The 14,758-nt window shown below is 57.5% G+C and overlaps 1 protein-coding gene across 5 annotated transcripts; it reads left to right on the forward strand.

Moving 5' to 3' along the window:
- The first annotated feature begins 1,701 nt into the window (after positions 1–1,701).
- On the forward strand, positions 1,702–11,463 carry LOC141992589 (selenoprotein Pb-like). 5 transcript variants are annotated; one of them, XM_074961861.1, is made up of 6 exons: positions 1,788–1,848; positions 2,736–2,789; positions 4,639–4,868; positions 5,219–5,431; positions 8,231–8,366; positions 10,321–11,463. In XM_074961861.1, the coding sequence occupies exons 3-6, from the start codon at positions 4,660–4,662 to the stop codon at positions 10,555–10,557; spliced, it is 795 nt and encodes a 264-aa protein (XP_074817962.1). In that variant the 5' UTR covers positions 1,788–1,848; positions 2,736–2,789; positions 4,639–4,659; the 3' UTR covers positions 10,558–11,463. The 5 variants fall into 5 exon arrangements, with proteins under 5 accessions (XP_074817964.1, XP_074817966.1, XP_074817962.1 ...); XM_074961863.1 differs by lacking the exon at positions 2,736–2,789 and having other exon boundaries at positions 1,702–1,848; XM_074961865.1 differs by lacking the exons at positions 1,788–1,848; positions 2,736–2,789 and adding an exon at positions 1,721–1,741.
- The last annotated feature ends 3,295 nt before the right edge of the window (positions 11,464–14,758 follow it).

The raw sequence follows: 14,758 nt of genomic DNA on the forward strand, positions 1-14,758 counted from the left end.
CCCCGGCACCTCTGAGCCTGGCAGCCCCGAGCCCCCCGGCCTTGCCACAGCAGTTATGAAAGTAACAGAACTCGCTCGCGCCCCACCCCGGTTTCAGGACGAATTAAGCACTGTCTACGCTCAATATGTCTCTGCGTGCTCGGAGTCGGAGCGACGCGAATCCTCCACCTGGGAACCTTGCCCGGGCTCTGTTTGTCCTTGCAGTCGGGGGGCCTCGCGTTCAGAGCAGAGCCCTTCCCCCGCTTATCATGGTTTTGCACAGAGCCGCCCAGCGATAGCTGCTCAAATATTTGCTGAGAGCTCACGGTGTGTGTCCCTTTCCCAGTGTCCAGGCAGCGAGTTTCCCCGCTCTCTTCCCAAGCGCGGCCATTATTCAGTGGCCTGCCTGTAAGCTTCCTTGCTGAATTCCCCCCCAAGTAACGAGAGAAACACTGGTGGGGGGTTCAGTTAGGTGCTCAAAAGAAGGCCCCTGGTCATGGGTTAATGCACTGGCAAAGTGGCAGCAGATCCGTGTTCTTATCCTGTCTGACACGCGTGTCTTGGAACGTGGGGTAACAAACAGCCCCTCTGCCTCAGTTTCCCCACCTGAGTCTGGGAGTAGCGCGGCTCCTGGAACGGGGTGGGGTGGGGGCGTGTGCTTTGAGATCCTTCTGGTACAGATGGGGAAACAGACACTCAAAGGTTAAGCAATGTCCCCAGTGAGCCTGACTCCCAGGCCTGAGCCCCCGCAGCATTTTGTCAATAGCCTTCACCCTAATTGGTCCCTGGGCCATGTCCTCTCCCCAGCCAGCCGGCTCCCTCCCTGCTAGTAGCTTTCTTCCCAAGCAGGCAGGGTTGCTCTCTGAGCAGTGATGGGCCAACCCAGCGCCCACCCCCTAGCAGCCCCCCGTTTCTCTCTAGCAGGCCTGAGGGCGGAGAGCTCGCGGTCTCGCTACCTGGCAAGGCAAACCATGCCAGCCACACACAGCAAAGCGCCACCACACGTCCCTCTCTCCAGCCCCGTTGAGAGCAAAGCCCTGTACAAGGGATTACGTCACCCACCACTGCTGTGCAGCCACCTCTGGGGCAAACCAGAGCAGCTGCTTGGGAGGGGAGGCAGCAGAGAAAGCTCCTGCCTGGAGCTGAAACTGTGGGTGGGGCCGGCTGGAATTGCCCATGCTGGGGCACCAGAGTTAACGCTCTTCCTCTGATTGCCAGCAGAAAATTGAGGTATCTTCTTGGTGCTGGCTCCTAAGACCGCCCGCTACTGACTCAGCGATCAGGGCCTGCTGCGGGTTTGCCTCCCAGCTGAGCAGTGACACCCCCCCACTGATCTGGGAGGAGTGGCCCCCTCCCAGCCTGGTGTGTGTGTGCGGGGGGTGGGGGGTGGGTATTGACTTGACTGCTTTTACAGCAACATTGCGCCTTTTCCCAGTGGCGCTGCCGGGAGGGGCTCTGTGCCCCGGGGGAGCTGGCTGTGACCCCGAGGCCCAGCCGCTGCAGGGGGGCCTGGCAGGGGCCTTTGAGTGAACAAGGAGCGGGGCTGGCGGTTGGCACCGGTAGGCCCTGGCTGGCTTGTTGTTCCCCACTGTGTGTGTGGGGGGGGAGCTCTGCGGCCACCCCCAGTCTCCTCCCTCTCTCCTGGGCGGAGCAAGCCGGGTGAGGAGATAAAAGGAGAGCTGGGGGCTGGAGGGGGTGCCTGGCCCGCCCGGGAGAGCACAGAGCACGGGACAGCGGCACCGGACACGGGCGAGACGGCAGAGTATCTCCGGCCGGTTTCCTTCGGGGGGAGGGACCGGGCAACTCTGAGGACGCTGGGGGTGAAGGGCCTGATCCTGAGAAGTGCAGGGAGTTGTGGGTCCTGTCAGGGTGAGGCCAGGGGTGTGCTCTGTACACATGGCTTGGAACAAATTCCTGGCTGGGGGGGGGCATGGGGGGGGAAGGGGGTTGGGGGCATTGCAGGGCCAAGAGAGAATTAGTACAAAAGGGATGATACTACAAACCGTCTCTCTGTTCTCAGGCCAGTGTCTGGGGGGGCTCTCATCAGTCGAGATTTGGGGGGGACTATGGGGCTCTGCATTCGACGTGTTGGCTCAGCATGGCAGAGGTGTGATGCAGGGTTAACCATCGGGCCGGGCTGGGTTTATTCCCCACAAGGGAACTGAAAGGCAGAAAAGAGCTGGGTGAGATTTTTCCCAGTGGAAAAGGCAGGAAATTCCCGATGCTGCCCCACCCCCCCAAGCATCATTAAACGCCCCCCTCCTACCCCGATGCATGCAGCGGGTTCTGTTTGCCTGTCTGCTGGAGAGCAGTAACTGTCAGGCCATAACATGCTGTAGATGCGACTGCCTCTGGGGACTGGTGCTCCGGGTTCCTGGCTGGCTGTGTGTTTAAAATCTTGGCTGAATCATTCCATGAGCTGCAGCTGTGGACATTCACCAGGAGTAAACAGGGCCGTGTGGGGAGGAAAACTAGGGAAAGCTGTAAACACTAGTAACCAAGAGACCTTTCAGGACGAGCCGAGTGAGGAGAAATGGCAATTATTGGGCTAAACACCTAGGGACAAGCCCTCCCACTCCGGGCTGGTGTCCTGGGGGGTGGGAATGAGCGGTTTGCTTTGAATGGCTTTTTATACTTTGCACTCACTGTACTGCTTGACTTTCCATGGAGTGTCTGTGCTTCACCATCACTAATTCATTAGCCCTAACGACCCCGCTGCAAGGTAGGGCAGACTAGTTATAGCCTCCGTTTTACAGGTGGGGAAACTGAGGCACAACGGTACTGTTACTGGCACCCTAAAGTTGCAACAGGTAAGTGAAGGGATTTACCCAAGATCCCATAGCAAGTCACTGGCAGGATCTGGAACATACTCCAGGAATGCTGGTGCCAAGTCCCCGGATCTAACCACTAGGCCCCATTGCTCTTCCAGAGATGGGAACAGAACCCAGAAATCCTGACTTCCAGTCCCGAAGCTATCCACCAGCCCCAACTCCCCTCCAAGAGATTGGACTAGAACCCAAGAGTTCTGACTTCCAGGCCCCTAATCTATCCACTAGACCCCCCCCCTTCCAGAGATTGGACTAGAACCCGAGCCCTGGCTCCCCTTGGCCTGGGTGAGCCATTAGAACGCTGCCTTCCAGTCAAGCACGTGCACTGAACGGCTGCACGTTTGTATCGCTCCCGGGAAAATCAATGCAGCTTTGTGCTCCCGGGCAAATGTTGCAAAACCCACCACTTGCTCGCTAGCCAGTACAAACAGGGACTTATCACGCCACTATAATAGGCAGCTGTTCTACACAATGGGCACAGCTGAGCCTTTATGTCAGTGTGGGGGGCTGGGACCGGGTTGGGTGGGTTTTGTTTTGAAGTGGCAGCTGTTCCTCCCCCCCTACCCCATAAAGAATATGTACGGGCTGAGGGATGAAGGGGTTTGATAGTGGGTCCAGGGAGGGCCCCTATTTCTAGGTCGCTGGCAGGATCCCTGGAGAAATAGATTGTGTTTGTTTATGATGCACAGTAGCATGTGGAACTCACTGCTGCAGGATTTTATATAGGCAAGAAGCTTGGTATGATTGTTATAAAGATCAGGCTCCTTTAAAGATGGATCACACCTGCACTTACATTAGCTGGGATACAAGTGACAAGGGCTTTCGGTCCACACGGGCTGGTGCAGCGAGGGGCTTCCTCCCTGTTGAGTTGGTGCTGACTCCAACACCCCAGCACAGCATGAGGTGCTGTATTTCAGCTGAGACTTAATTTAGAGCTCCCCCAGCACTGTCCCCAAGAGAAGGGCTGTTATCCGGAGTCGCCCAGCCGGCAGGTAATTAGACTCCGCTCTTTCCACTGAATGTGAATGCGGGATTGTTTAGTCTGCAGAAGAGAAGAATGAGGGGGGATTTGATAGCTGCTTTCAACTACCTGAGAGGTGGTTCCAAAGAGGATGGTTCTAGACTATTCTCAGTAGTAGAAGAGGACAGGACAAGGAGTAATGGTCTCAAGTTGCAGTGGGGGAGGTTTAGGTTGGATATTAGGAAAAACTTTTTCACTAGGAGGGTGGTGAAACACTGGAATGCGTTACCTAGGGAGGTGGTAGAATCTCCTTCCTTAGAAGTTTTTAAGGTCAGGCTTGACAAAGCCCTGGCTGGGATGATTTAATTGGGGATTGGTCCTGCTTTGAGCAGGGGGTTGGACTAGATGACCTCCTGAGGTCCCTTCCAACCCTGATATTTTATGATTCTATCATTCTCCCCTCTGTTGGGTGGCTTTGCTGTGGGTCACAGATGCTGCGTTCCACCCCAGAGATGGCTGCATTTCAGTGCTGGGCGAACAATGCCTGTATTTACAGCGTTGTTGGTAAAGTGCTTTGGGATGCTTCTGGGTAAACAGCACAGTGGAGATGGAAGGCGGTCTGCTCAGGCTCCTTGGGGATCGTGGGGGAAAGGGTGTGGAGGTGCATGCCCCTGCATGGGTCTGTATCAGGAGCTTGTGTCTGAGCTAACCTGGAGTGTCGTCCCCGCCGCCCCAGCTCAGAGGAGCTCCGCTGGGGGAAAAGTGGCTGTGTCTAGCCGACCCCGTCTCGTGTCTCAGCTACTCCCCTTCTGATCATGCGAGAGCGATGGTCAATGCCAGCATGTCTCTACCACTCCTCTTGCTCCCCAGGCCGAGGAGGGGGTGGCTAGGATGGGGCTCCCGACCCTAGCCCTGGCCACCCTGCTGGGGCTGGTGGCGGCCACGCTGGCAGAAGTGGCCGAGAACAAGACCCGGCTCTGCCAGCCAGCTCCACTGTGGGAGATCAACGGGACGGCCCCGATGGCAGGGGCGCTGGGGCAGGTGACGGTGGTGGCCCTGCTGAAGGCCAGCTGACAGTTCTGCCTGAAGCAAGCCAACAGGTGAGCAAAGGCGGGGGCATGCACCACAGGGAGGCCTGGGTGAGGCACAGAAGATGGAGCTAGGCAAGGGGGAGTGGGGAGCTGGGGGGTCTCAGTCCATTTTCCACTGGGCAATTGCCACTAATTAGCTCTGGCCCCTTTGCTGGCAGCCTCAGCAGAGGGATTATGGAGGCCCATGGACCCCCCCCCCCTTCATCCCCAGAGGGCAGGGGCAGCAATCCGGGGCAATGTCATGTCCTTCCTCTTTGGTGTTTGCACCGGGGGGTGACGGGGTGACCGTGACACAGAGCATTAGCGAGAGGTAGATCCTGTGGCCCTGTGCCTCACCCCCACTCTCCCCACCTCCCCAGTCTCGGGGGCTTGCGTGAGAAGCTGTCCCAGGACGGGCTGGCCAACATCAGCTACATGATCGTGAACGAGAAGGCGCCGCTCTCCAGGGCCATGTTCTGGGAGCTGAAGCGCCTGGCCCCAGAGGGGGTCCCCGTTTACCAGCAGGAGATCTTGGAGCCGGACGTCTGGCAGATCCTGGACGGGGACAAGGACGACTTCTTCATCTACGACCGGTGAGTGCCTAGGACCCGGCAGCCCCTCCTCAGGGCCGTCTGCCCCTCTGGGGCGCACACCAGCTGGTCTGCCTTCGTTTCTAAGGAGCAGGCTCCGAGCGTTTATCCTGTGCCCGGCATGTCCGAGCAGCCTTGAGCTGATGGCTCCCGGTCAAGGAAAAGAACTCGAAGTGTTATGGAGCACATCCAGCCAGGCTGCAGGGCTCCGGGGACCTGGCTAACCCCCGAACTGGCCTGGGTGAAACCTGGTCGGGGAGGGCGGGGGAATGTAACACAGCGACACACATAGGGAAGGAGCAGTCAGGACTCCTGGGTTCTATCCCTGGCCCTGAGAGGTAAGCGTGGCCTAGTGGTTATTGGACTGGGAGCCAGGACTCCTGGGTTCTATTCCTGACCCTGAGAAGGGAGCATGGTCTAATGGTTATTGGTAGGGTTACCAGCTAGCAACTGTGAAAAAACGGGACGGGCGGGAGTAATAAGCGTCTATATAAGAAAAAGTCCCCAAAATGGGACTGTCCCTTTAAAAATGGACGGCTGGTCACCCTAGTTATTGGATTGGAGGCCAGGACTCCTGGGTTCTATTCCTGACCCTGAGAGGGGAGTGTGGCCTAGTGGTTATTGGATTGGAGGCCAGGGCTCCTGGGTTCTATTTTCAGCTTCACCACTCATTTGCTGTATGACTTCTCGGTAGGTCACTTAACTGCTCTGCACCTCACTGCAGGGGACATGAGGTTAACTCGTGCCAGTGATGCACGTGGGGATCCGGGGAGGACAGAACTAGGGAAAGGCCAAGTGATGGTGGCGGCGTGTTCTCCTCCTGCTCGCGCTACCGCTGCTGAGCCTAAATGGCCACGTAGCTGCTGGCCGGGGGGGCTCTAACCTGGCCTGCTGGTACCACCACCCACCGCCCCAGCTGTCTGCTCTGCTTCTGAAGAGCTGGGACCGAGCCAGCCGAGCCCTCCCCCATGAATGCCCAGGGGGAGGAGGATATTGTTCATTATTGATTGCAATGCCCACAGCTTGCCAGGCGTTTTCCAGACATGCCAGCGGGGGCCATCCTGCCCTGAGGCGCTCACAGTTGGAGGGTAGATGGACAGACAGACAGACAAGCAGAGGCCAGGCAAGGGGAATAGCAAGGGAGTCTCTGTACAAATCCCTGAGAGTCACTTCACTCAGATCCTGATCCACTGATTTGGGGGCCAGCCCCAGGATCTATCACCAGCCAGACTAAACCCCCTAGTCCCAGGCAGCCCGCACTATGGGGATCCAACTTCTCTGTGTCTGTGTCCATCCCTCTGCCCCCAAGGCCCTCCATTTCCCTGCCCCTCCTCCGCCCGGCTCGGTCGTGCAACCTGCTCCCTGCCTTGTTGTCTTAACCCTCCGCTATCACCTGCTCCAGGGACCCTTGAACTTTGGCCGGTGGAGGGGCCAGCCGGAAAGCCTGGGGACAGGGTGCTAATCACACAGCACAGTCAGCAACCTGCCCTGGGATGTGCTGGGGCAGCGCAGTGGGCCGGAGGGGCTGGGAACTGCCAAGAAAAAAGGGAGGGATTCAGACTGTGAAGGTCACAAGCCCTTCCTGGAGCTGTGGTTTTTCCCACCTGCCTTCAGTGTCTTTCTCTGGAGCTGGCCTGTGCGTCTCCTCCCCTCAGTCCAGAGGCGCTGACCTTTCCCTGGCTCTGCCACTGACAGTAGCTGAGGGTGGAAGAAGCTTTGCAGCCCCCAGAGCCCCCTCCCTTTACCCACAGCGATTGTAAAGCAAGGCAAAGACGCCCCTCCTCTGCCCCGGATCCTTGGCGGGGTGCTGGCTCTGGAGTGCCAGCCCCTCTGGCTCCACACCCACAACCTTGTACCCCTAGGGCTGGGCATTCTACTAGCCAGGGTGGCGGAGAAGCATTTCCCGAGGCCCATGTGTGCCTGGGAACAGGGAAGGGGTGTTAGCACTGATCCTCCTCCCCCCGCCATTCCTTCTGCCCAGCCCCACTTGGCATAACCCAGCTGTGACCCTGTACGACCCAGTCAGTGGTATCGAATGCGGGACTTGGTGCTCTCCCCAGCCTCTCTCCCCCGAGCTGCAGGAGAATCGCCAGGATCTGTTTGTAGCATTACGGCTTTTATTCTCGTCCATGCCCGTGGCCACTCGAGGGTGACAGAGTCACTAACGTGTGAGCGGATCCGCTTCCTTCCAGCAGAGGGCAGCAGCGCACAAACACACGCGTCTCGTGCATTCTAATGGCAACACCAGCCCTCGCTCTTAAGTCAAGGCACCGTGCAAGTGTCTTGGGAACGTGCAAGGGTGGGGCAGGAGACGGCGGGGATTTCTCACTACGGGAGCACTGGCCTTTCAGGGCAGGGAGGGAAGGCAGAGCTGGTGTTAAGGTAAATTGGGGGAGAAGCTCAGCATCTCAGCCTAACCTGATAGGGAGCCCCAGGAGGTAGTGTGGCCTAGTGCACTGGACCGGGAGTCAGCAGCCCTGGGCTCTGTTCCCAGCCCTGCTGGGTGACCTTGGGTGAGTCACTTTCCCTATCTGTAAACCAGGGATGATGACCCTGCTCTCCTTTGTGAAGTGCTTTGAGATCTGCTGATGGAACGCACTAGATGAGAGCAGGGTGGCGTTCACTTTCCCTGTGTGGCTTGGGGCTGGAGGGGTAGATGCTGGGGAAGGAAATAGGGGAAGGCCTTTAGGGTTAAGGGTGCCAAGCTGGGTTGCTGCCCACTGCACCTTTCTGAGCCAAGAGGCTTGTCCTGCTCTCTGGGGCACCGGCCTCCGTAACTCATCCCCAGGCTTTGCTCTGCAGGTGTGGCCGGCTGGCTTTCCACATCCCGTTACCCTACAGCTTCCTGCACTTCCGCTACGTGGAGTCGGCCGTGCGCTTCACCTACGCCAAGGACGTCTGTGGCAACTGCTCCCTCTACTCCAACAGCACCCAGGAGGTAAGGAGCAGCTCATGGGGCAGGCCACAGGGTCGCATGGGGGTTGGAGGCCTCATCTGCCCCCATGGCGTTTGAACTGACCCATCCCCCTGACCGAGCTGCCTATGGCTTCATGGTGGTCGCGATACTGCACCCCAGGGACTCTCAGGGCGGCAGCAGGGAGAGCTGCCGTCCTCCTGTTCCCATAGCACAGCCCCCTGCTAACAGCAGGAGATGAGACTCCCCACCCTCTGTTGGCAATATAGGGGTTATGGTAAGAACATGAGTGGTCGTACTGGGTCAGACCAAAGGTCCATCTAGCCCAGTGTCCTGTCTGCCGACAGTGGCTGGGGCCTGATGCTTCCGAGGGAATGAACAGAACAGGGAGATTTCGAGTGATCCATCCCCTGTCGCCCAGTCCCAGCCTCTGGCAGTCAGAGGTTTAGGGACACCCAGAGCATGGGGGTGGGGCCCTGACCACCTTGGCTAATAGCCATCGATGGACCTGTCCTCCATGAACTTATCACGGATGTTGTGAAGGCCAAGACTAAAACAGAGTTCAGAGAAGAGCTCGATAAGTTCATGGAGGATGGGTCCATCAATGGCTATTAGCCAGGATGGGCAGAGACGGTCACAGGTGCCGACATTTCAAACAGCCGGGAGGTGCTCGACTCCCGGCTTTGCCCCAGGCCCCGCCCCCACTCCACTCCTTCCCCCCAAGGCCCCGGCCCCACCCCCACCCCACCCAGTCCTGCCCCTACCCTGTCTCTCCCTGACCCAACCCATCCCCACCCCACCTTTCCCAGCCCAGTTCTGCCCCCTCCCGTGAGTGCGCCACCTCCTCACTTCTCCCCCCCAGCATCCTGCACGCAATGAAACAGCTGCTCGCGGCAGGCAGGAGGTGTGGGGAGGGAGAGGGAGGTGTTGATTTGTGGAGCCTGCCAGCAGGCAGGAAGCCCTGGGGGGTGGGGGTGGAGCTGACAGGAGGCTACCGGTGGGTGCTCAGCACCCACCATTTTCCCCCATAGGTGCTCCAGTCAGCGCCTATGGGGTTGGGGTCCCTAGCCTCTGTTTGCCAGGAGCTGGGAATAAGCGACAGGGGATGGATCACTTGATGATTCCCTGTTCTGTTCATTCCCTCTGGGGCACCTGGCGCTGGCCACTGTCGGTAGACAGGATATTGGGCTAGATGGACCTTTGGTCTAACCCAGTATGGCCGTTCTTATCTTCCTGTGTAATTCTTTTTTGAACGCAGTTATACTTCTGGCCTTCACAACATCTCCTGGCAAGGAGTTCCACAGGTTGACTGTGTGTTGTGTGAAGAAATACCTCCTTTTGTTTGTTTTAAACCTGCTGCCTGTTAATTTCATCAGGTGACTCATAGCTCTTGTGTTATGAGAAGGAGTAAACGACACTTCCCTATTCACTTTCTCCACACCAGTCATGATTTTATAGACTTCCATCATATCCCCCTTTAGTCATCTCTGAAACGTGCCACTCTTTTTAATCTCTCCTCATATGGAAGCTGTTCCATCCCCCTCATCATTTTTCTTCCCTTTCTCTGCACCTTTTCCAATTCTTTTTTAAGACAGAGCAACCACATCAGCACACAGTATCCAGGTGTGGGCATACCATGGATTTCTAGAGAGGCGATATGATAATTTCTGTCTTATTATCTATCCCTTTCCTCATGGTTCCTAACACCGTTTACCTTTTTGGCTGCTGCTGCACATTGAGTGGATGTTTTCAGAGAATTATCCGCAATGACTCCAAGATCTTTCTTGGGTGGTAACAGCTAATTTAGACCCCATCAGAGACTCTCCACCCCCTTTTGGCAATATAGGGTTTATGATCCCACTCTGATTCTATCCAGTAGGGGGCAGTGGTGACACAGACCCCCTAGCCAAGTCATTCCAAAGCAGTGTACATGCATGTCTGTCTGTGTAACACATCAGCCCTGATGTTACCTTCCCAGGCAAACGGCACAGCAGAGGGACCCAAGAGTCTCAGCCAGCCTCCTGAGCTGGAAGAGAAGGAACAGGAGCTGTCCCCCGACGAGAGCAAAGCCCACCGCCCTCACCACCACAGAGCCGGCAGCAACAGCGATCCCCAGGCCTCCTCCCCCACCCACAGCCACCACCAAGACCCCCGCCGGGGGCAGCAGCCAGAGGTGCCAGCGCCCAAGGAGGAGGAGGAAGGGGATGTGGCATAAAGGGGGTGCCCCAGGGGGCTCACTGGGGTGAACCCCGTGCTGTGGAAATGCCACAAGCTCACCGCATGGCAGGATGGCCAGGTTCATTCACCAGTGTGGGACTCGGTCTCCCACGCACAGATACCCCCACCTGCACAGCGCTCCCCGGTGGTGGTGAATGGCATAGCGCTGCCCAAACGAAACCTCGAACGCAGCACAAGCCCCTTTGGCACCAGATACGGCCCCGCTAGGCCCCCCACCCCCGAGGCCCATCCGTGCCTTTCCGCGTCCTTCCCTCTGCATCGCAGCTGTCCGCGGGAAATATTCCCCGCCCCCAACACATAGAGGCACCGCAGTCTCCCACCTTGGGGCCGATTCTGACCCCTTCCTCCACAGATCCCGCTTGTCTGCGCTCAATGAAGCCCGTGGCGCAAACCGGGCTCCCCCGGTCACCACGGGCCGACGCTGCGCAGAAAAGCATGTCAGGGGAGTGGGAGTCGGAACCGTCCTCTGCCAGGGGCAAGGGGCTGCGGGCAAAGTGCTGAGGGTGGTAGGGCTCTGGTCCTATAACCCCGAGCCCCAGTCCCATCCCCGCACCTGGATGCTGCTACCCACACTGCTCCTGAGAAGGCAGCCGCTGGGGGACGGCATGGGGCCGGGGGAAGGTTTGCTGTGACGTGGTGAATGGGGCAGGAGGGTGGGATGGGACAGTGGGCCGTACCTGCCAGCCCTCCCTGTCCCTCCCCCTACTCTGCCCCTTCCCAAAGCTCTCCCAGCCCCATACATCTGCTGTCCCTATGTTTCTCTCCACAAGTCCCAGCCCTCCAGCTTTGGCCCTTGCCTCTCACAAACCCATCAGCCAGGGTAGCATCCAGGGGCTGCTACATGGGGGCAATTCAGGGTCCCAGACAGCTCAGCTCCTCGAGCCAGGGGAGCCAACCCCCAGGGGCGAGGGGGTGTGATGGGGCAGCTGGGGACGGGGGAAAAGAGCTGTCACGCAAAACAGCTGTGCAAATAAACCTCTCTGGCGTGAACCGGGCCCAGTCCTGCTTTCCACGGCGCCTGCGCAGGAATTCCCATTTCACAGGCTCCTTCGCCAGCAAGCGGGGCGAGGCCAGGGCTCCCCCAGCCCTGTGGGGTCGTGGGGAGGGCAGCAGTTAAGGACCCCCAGCAAGGAACCAGTTGAGCTCAGGATCTTCTCCCCGCTCCACGCTGTGTGTCTGGGGCCCAGCGTCACAGCACCCAAGCCAGGCGCTCCTGGGGGTGGGCAGGGGGTCGGGACAGGAGAGAGGCCAGCTGCAATTGGCCGTCTCCCTCCAGGGCCAAGCACTCTCCACCCTGCTTCTGTAGCAAGCGGTGTCAAGGCCACATCCTCTTCCCCTCTCTCCCCCAGGGTCAGGGGGGATGAGACGGCCTCCGTGCAGCCTGATGCACCAGGAATGCAGCTCCCTGGCTTTGCAAGCTAGACAGCTGCAAGAGGGGATGTTCTCCTGGGCTTCTGGTCATACCCGGGCCCCTGCGGCAGAACCAGCTGGGGCTGGAGGGCAGCTCCCTGTGGAACGTGTCCTGTGTACATGCCGAGAGGGGTCTGTACCATATACGCTTGTGGTAGCTCCCTAGACCTGGGAGCAGCCGCTGGACCCCTGGGCACGTCTGCTGCTTTGGGACCAAACCGGACTTGTTGGTCCAAAGCAGCCGCTGCCTGGCAGAGGGCGACTGAGGGGAGGAGGCCAAGGGAGTATGGCTCAGAGACCAAGACAGGGATAACTCACTAGGGAAGTAGGGGGAAGAAACACGAGGGCCAGAGAGCTGGGATGGCTGGAAGACGAGGCAGGCTGGAGGCTGACAGCTGCTTGGCTCACCCAAGGTGGCTCGCCTTTGTCTTGGCCTTAGCCCTCCTGAAAGAGCACGACCTGCCCTTGCAAGCCGAGAACAGTCACACACACCCTTTGTGAGGGGAGCAACATCAGGGAGTTGCAGGGGTGGGACTGGAATCTCCCTGAGTCTGTCAGTGAAACCGCAACTCGCCGAGGGAGGGTTCAGCTGCAGGGAGGAAAGGGCTGTCCTGCCTCCCTTGTGTGGCTTTAGGCTTTACTGCGCTCCTGGAAAATCAAACCACCTCCCTGCCGCAAGCCGCGTGGCCATTGGTTGCCCCTTGGGCGCCGCCTCGCAGACAGAGGTTGCCCTGCCGCACCCTGGCTCGCTGGCCACCCCGTCTCTTCAGAGGCCCTTGGAGAACTCCCAGTTCACACCAGAATTTGAAGAGTCCCCGGAAGGGATCCCCCTTATTTAGTCCTCCCAGCACGCAGCCCCTCCGGCCCCCAACGCTAGTTCAGTGTCTCTCTCCCAGCAGCCAGCACAACGGCGTTGAGAACGAACAGACGCGTGTAGGCTTCACCCCAGCTGGCCACAGCCCTCTCCTGCCTCAGGGCCCCTCAGTCGGGCTCTCCCAGCACACATTTCTCCAGCTTCCTGCACCTTCCCCTCTGCAGGGACTTTCTTGCTCTCTGCACCCAAACTGCTGTTTCCTGGGCCTCCCCTGTCAAGGTTCCTTCCCCGCTCTGACCTCTAGGGTACAGATGTGGGGACCTGCATGAAAGACGCCCTAAGCTTATTTTTACCAGCTTAGGTTAAAACTTCCCCAAGGTACAAACTATTTTACCTTTTGCCCCTAGACTTTATTGCTGTCACCACCAAGTGTCTAACAAATATATAACCGGGAAAGAGCCCGCTTGGAAACATCTTTCCCCCCAAAATCCCCCCAAACCCTATACCCCCTTTCCTGGGGAAGGCTTGATAAAAATCCTCACCAATTTACACAGGTGAGCACAGACCCTCTTGGATCTTAAGAACAATGAAAAGAAATCAGGTTCTTAAAAAAAGAATTTTAATAGAAGAAAAAGTAAAAGCATCACCTCTGTAAAATCAGGATGGTAAATACCTTACAGGGTAATTAGATTCAAAACATAGAGAATCCCTCTAGTCAAAACCTTAAGTTACAAAAACAGGAATATCCATTCCATTCAGTACAGCTCATTTTCTCAGCCATTTAAAGAAAACAGAATCTAAAGCATATCTAGTTAGATTACTTACTAAGTTCTAAGACTCCATTCCTGTTCTGTTCCCAGCAAAAGCATCACACAGAAAGAGAGACCCTTTGTTTCTCCCTCACCTCCAGCTTTGAAAGTATCTTGTCTCCTCATTGGCCATTTTGATCAGGTGCCAGCAAGGTTATTTTAGCTTCTTAACGCTTTACAGGTGAAAGGGTTTTGCCTCTGGCCAGGAGGGATTTTAAAGATGTTTACCCTTCCCTTTATATTTATGACATCCCCTTTTTCTGCCACTTCCCACTCTTTTTACCCTGGGAGCACCTAATTCAACCCACGTGTAGCTCGTCCTCTAATCAGGACTGGTTTAGCCCCAGGATCTCCCGTGCCAATCCCTTCAATCCCGACCCGCAGCCCCTCTGCTGTTCCAGTCCCGGGATCTCCCCACAGCTCCGCCAATCCCCTCAATCCCAACCCACAGCCCCTCTGCTGTTCCAGTCCTGGGATCTCCCCACAGCTCCGCCAGTCCCTTCAATCCCGACCCGCAGCCCCTCTTCCGTTCCAGTCCTGGGATCTCCCCACAGCTCTGCCAATGTCTTTCAATCCCAACCTGCCGCTCTCCTGCAGCTCCAGTCTGGCTTCCCTTCCTGTTCAGTCCCAGAAATGAGCTCACCAAACCCTTCCAGCCGTACTGACACATGCGCTAGTTTGTGATGAGGAGGCAGCTCCATTGTTTGTATTTTTTACATTGCTTAAGATGCTTTCAGCTGCTTCTTAAATCCGGGGCTGGGGAGGTGGGGAAAGAGGAGGAGTCAGGGTGACGAATGGTTAGAGCAGGGGACTCCAAGCCAGGACTGTGGGCTTCTCTGCCCCATTGTCCGACTGAGTGGCTCACTGACCTTGGGCAAGTCCCTTCACAGATTGACTAGCGAGTCACCCCATTGTTTCTTGCGGGGCTAATTGCTGAGTCAAATCAACACAAATAAAGGTGGCAGAATCTAGCCCTTCATCTCTGAGGGCCTCAGTTCCCCCCTCTGTAAAACTGGGATGATAAGACAAACACACATCTGCACGCCTCCCCTTCGCAAAGCCCTTTGAGAGCCTCAGCTGAAAGCGGTGCAGCCTGGGGGTAGCCCTGCGGGCCCCAGGATATTAGCGAGACAGGTGGGTGAGGT

This window comes from Natator depressus, chromosome 8 (genome assembly GCF_965152275.1).
Source record: "Natator depressus isolate rNatDep1 chromosome 8, rNatDep2.hap1, whole genome shotgun sequence".
NCBI lineage: Eukaryota > Metazoa > Chordata > Testudines > Cheloniidae > Natator > Natator depressus.